Here is a 3268-nt window from a genome sequence, read left to right on the forward strand (position 1 = left end):
TTGGCGAGCGGAAGAATATGAACCTGCCTGGCGTGAAGGTCGACCTTCCTGTCTGTGGCACGAAGGAAATCCGCGACATCCAGCAGTTCGGCATCAAGAACAAGGTGGATTTTGTAGCGGCATCCTTCGTGCAGTCCGCGCAGGACGTGCGCGACTTCCGTGCAGCTCTGCTGGAGTGGGCTCCCCACTGTCACATCATTCCCAAAATTGAGAACGTCGAGGGTCTTCTCAAGTTCGATGAGATTCTGGAGGCTGCGGATGGCATCATGGTTGCTCGTGGAGACCTTGGCATGGAGATTCCCTTCGAGAAAGTTGTCCTTGCTCAGAAGATGATGATTGCCAAGTGCAATCTGGCCGGAAAGCCCATCATCACTGCCACTCAAATGTTGGAGTCGATGGTGAAGGCTCCCAGGCCCACTCGAGCCGAGGCCACTGACGTTGCGAACGCAGTCTTCGATGGCACGGACGCCGTGATGCTCTCGGGTGAGAGTGCAAACGGACTCTTCTTCCAGGAATCGGTGGAGGCTCTCACCCGTTGCTGCTACGAGGCTGAGTTCTCGCTCGACTACGGTACCCTCTTCGATACCCTTCACGCTTTTAGAGGACAGACCACTCCAGAGGAGAACCTCTGCCTTGCGGCCGTTCAGACGTCCCTCAGCGTAGGCGCCAAGGTGATCGTGGCCTCCGGCGAGATGGCGGGGTACCTTGCCAAGTACCGTCCCCAGGCCAACATCGTAGCGGTGTGCAAGGATCTGCCATGCCTCCGTCACCTCCTCCTGCGTCGCGGCGTGCATGTCGTGAAGGCTGCACCCGAAGAATCCCTCGACGCCACTGCCTTGAGTTATGCCAAGGCCAACCAGCTCATCCAGGCCGGAGACAAGCTGGTTTCCGTACGAGCGGACGGGTTGGTCAACGTGTTATCTGCTTAGTGATGTATTTTTGCAACATTCTCCGAATCCGCACGTGGGGCCAGCATGCTCCGATGAATAAATCCAAAAGGCAGCATGAAGAATTTTCTAACCGTCACGTTTCAACTGGCGTCTGGTCCTCTGAGGTGCAAGCCGCTACCACACAGAGTGAAGCAGGTGCCTTGGTTCACATTACGCCCTACGTGGCGTGTCGAGGACTTGCTCATCCGCGAAGGTCATTTTGTCAAGTCTATTATCAATAACAAACACCAGGATAGCTCGTTCTGGCGAGCTGTCGCTTCCTGGCATCTTAAATACTTGAGCCAGTATCTCGAGGGGCAGCAAATGGTCGCTGAGGAGTGTCCACTCAACCTGATGGTGCGCCTGTTGGGGCTCGTGGAGAATCTACCTGTAGGTGATCTCTTCAATCGTCTACGGTCCGCGATTGAGAGGGAGCTGCTGCTCTTGACGCCTCTCCGACCGGTGCTAGAGGCCGCGGGCGAGGACTCGGCCTTCTACGCCGTTTGCATTTGCCTGCCGTTGCGGCACGTGGATTCGTATGATTTGGTAGGGTTGGCGGGCACCGCCGTCTTTGGCGACATGGTCGAGTCGGCTTGCGTCAGCTCCCTCGGTCATCTGTTTCTGGTGCTGCTCCTCGTGTTGGACGGGGCCGTCCCAGGTGTGAAAGTGCCCGTGGAAGCCGCGGCACAAGCTCTAAAGGACCACTGGACCACATTTGCAAGTGTGACTTGCCATTTCCGTGACTTTCCAGAAGTCTGGCTCTATCTGATCGGTGAAGTTGGCCTTAGGCAGAAGGTTCGGCGTCTTGGACTGGACTACACTCGCTGGGATTACACCCGCTCTGTAGCGTTGAATGCCCTCACCAGCGAGGTGATATGTGGTGATGTTGTGCAGCATTTGTCTTGCCTCCCTCCTGGCCTCACTGTCCAGGGAACACGGACCATAGTGAGCGCTTTGATGCAGTGCCGGCCTGCGTTGCAGTTGACCTGCGCCAAACGCTTCGAGATCGTTCTGCTCTTCTTCCAGGCAGCTCTTGCCTGGGAGAAGCCTACTTCGCTTCATGTCGGCAATCTGAAGGCCTTGTTCCGCGATCTGAACCTGGCCCAGAATCCGTATTTGGGAAGCCTCGGTGTGGTTCCCGCTGCGCATGAGCGTCTTATGCACCTGGTAGTCACTCTCCTCAGTGCGTGCGCGAGCTACCCAGAGTTGAACTTTCTCTTGGCTGCGGGTCTTTGGTTGGACGAGCACCCGTCCGCAACCGCCACAGGATTCGAGGGCTTTGCGCCGAAGCCGACGGTAGCTGACATGGTAATTCAGTCTGCGTATGTGCAGGCTTTCGCCGACGGTCAGGTCAGTCTAACGCTACCGGAAGCCGAGAGTTTTTTGCTCACACCCATGACGGGCTCAGCTGTGCGAGACCAGGCAGTGCGGTCGATGTCAATACAGTTTCGATGGTCGGACACGTCTCTGCCACAAGCAGGCATCGTCGGCGGCCCGCTTAAGGATTGGAAGCCGGGCAGTCTGATATCTGGGGATCTTCTAAAGCAAGCCCCTCCAAGGGGGTACTTTCTGTTCCTGGACTACAGCAGCTTCGTCATTCATGAATACGACCGAGGTGCCTACTCCGTTCACAACCCACCTCGGCAGTGGAACGTTCACGTCAAGACGGCGGTGGACTGGGAGATAGACACACACCTCGACCTCGTTCGCTTGTCGAAGGACGACTTCTCCTGGTTTCTCAGCCTTCCCGATGACGTTGGCGTGCTGGTTGCGGTGTTAGGCATTCGTACCCAGACAGAGCCCGGTCAATGTCAAGCGCTCGTTGGGCCGGCGACCTCCGTCCCAATGCCTGTCGTTGACGTGGAGGACTTCATCTCGCGGATGGACTGCTGGGCATTCCAAGCTTCGGGAGTCAATCCAGAGCGGTTGCTGGGCGTGCTGCCTTCGACCGCCTCGTGGCACCACCATGCCGGCTGGACTCGAGCGCTGCAGAATCTGTACCGAGTCTCCTGTGTGCATGTCAACCGACGCACGTGGCGGCGTCCCAGTCTGGGCCAGATGCTCAAGTGCCAGTGCCTCCGCATTGCGCGCCCCTACCTCAGCTTGAACAAACTCAAACGGCGACGAGGACTGGGAGGTGGTGTGCGGGCTCTAGACGCGTCGGCCGTCCGGAAGCGGTTGCGTGGCGGCACGCTCATGATGACGGCGGACCAGTACTACGAAGTTGTGCGAACTGAAGCTGTTTGGTGCGCTGAACACGTTCATTGGTGTGTGCCGCTCAACTTAATGAGCTTCGAAGCCCAGCTGTTGTACCACAGAGAGTCGTGCCTGTTTTTGAA

The 3268-nt window shown here is 57.4% G+C and overlaps 2 protein-coding genes across 3 annotated transcripts; both read left to right on the forward strand.

The window, feature by feature from the left end:
• Nucleotides 1–17: 17 nt before the first annotated feature.
• KVP17_000674 (uncharacterized protein) lies at nucleotides 18–929 on the forward strand (the record flags this gene model as incomplete). The annotated part of the gene is made up of 1 exon (XM_068515397.1): nucleotides 18–929. One exon carries the CDS (start codon nucleotides 18–20, stop codon nucleotides 927–929), a length of 912 nt encoding a protein of 303 aa, XP_068376182.1.
• Nucleotides 930–1004: 75 nt separating this feature from the next.
• On the forward strand, nucleotides 1005–3268 carry KVP17_000673 (uncharacterized protein; the record flags this gene model as incomplete). 2 transcript variants are annotated; one of them, XM_068515396.1, is made up of 1 exon in its annotated part: nucleotides 1005–3268. In XM_068515396.1, a coding segment is annotated over one exon (2264 nt), but the record flags the coding sequence as incomplete, so codon positions are not given. The 2 variants fall into 2 exon arrangements, with proteins under 2 accessions (XP_068376181.1, XP_068376180.1); XM_068515395.1 differs by having other exon boundaries at nucleotides 1005–3175.

This window comes from the organism of the source record quoted next (genome assembly GCF_019968985.1).
Source record: "MAG: Porospora cf. gigantea B chromosome Unknown PgB_NODE_2667_length_3268_cov_136.434, whole genome shotgun sequence".
NCBI classification, from domain to species: domain Eukaryota; phylum Apicomplexa; class Conoidasida; order Eugregarinorida; family Porosporidae; genus Porospora; species Porospora cf. gigantea B.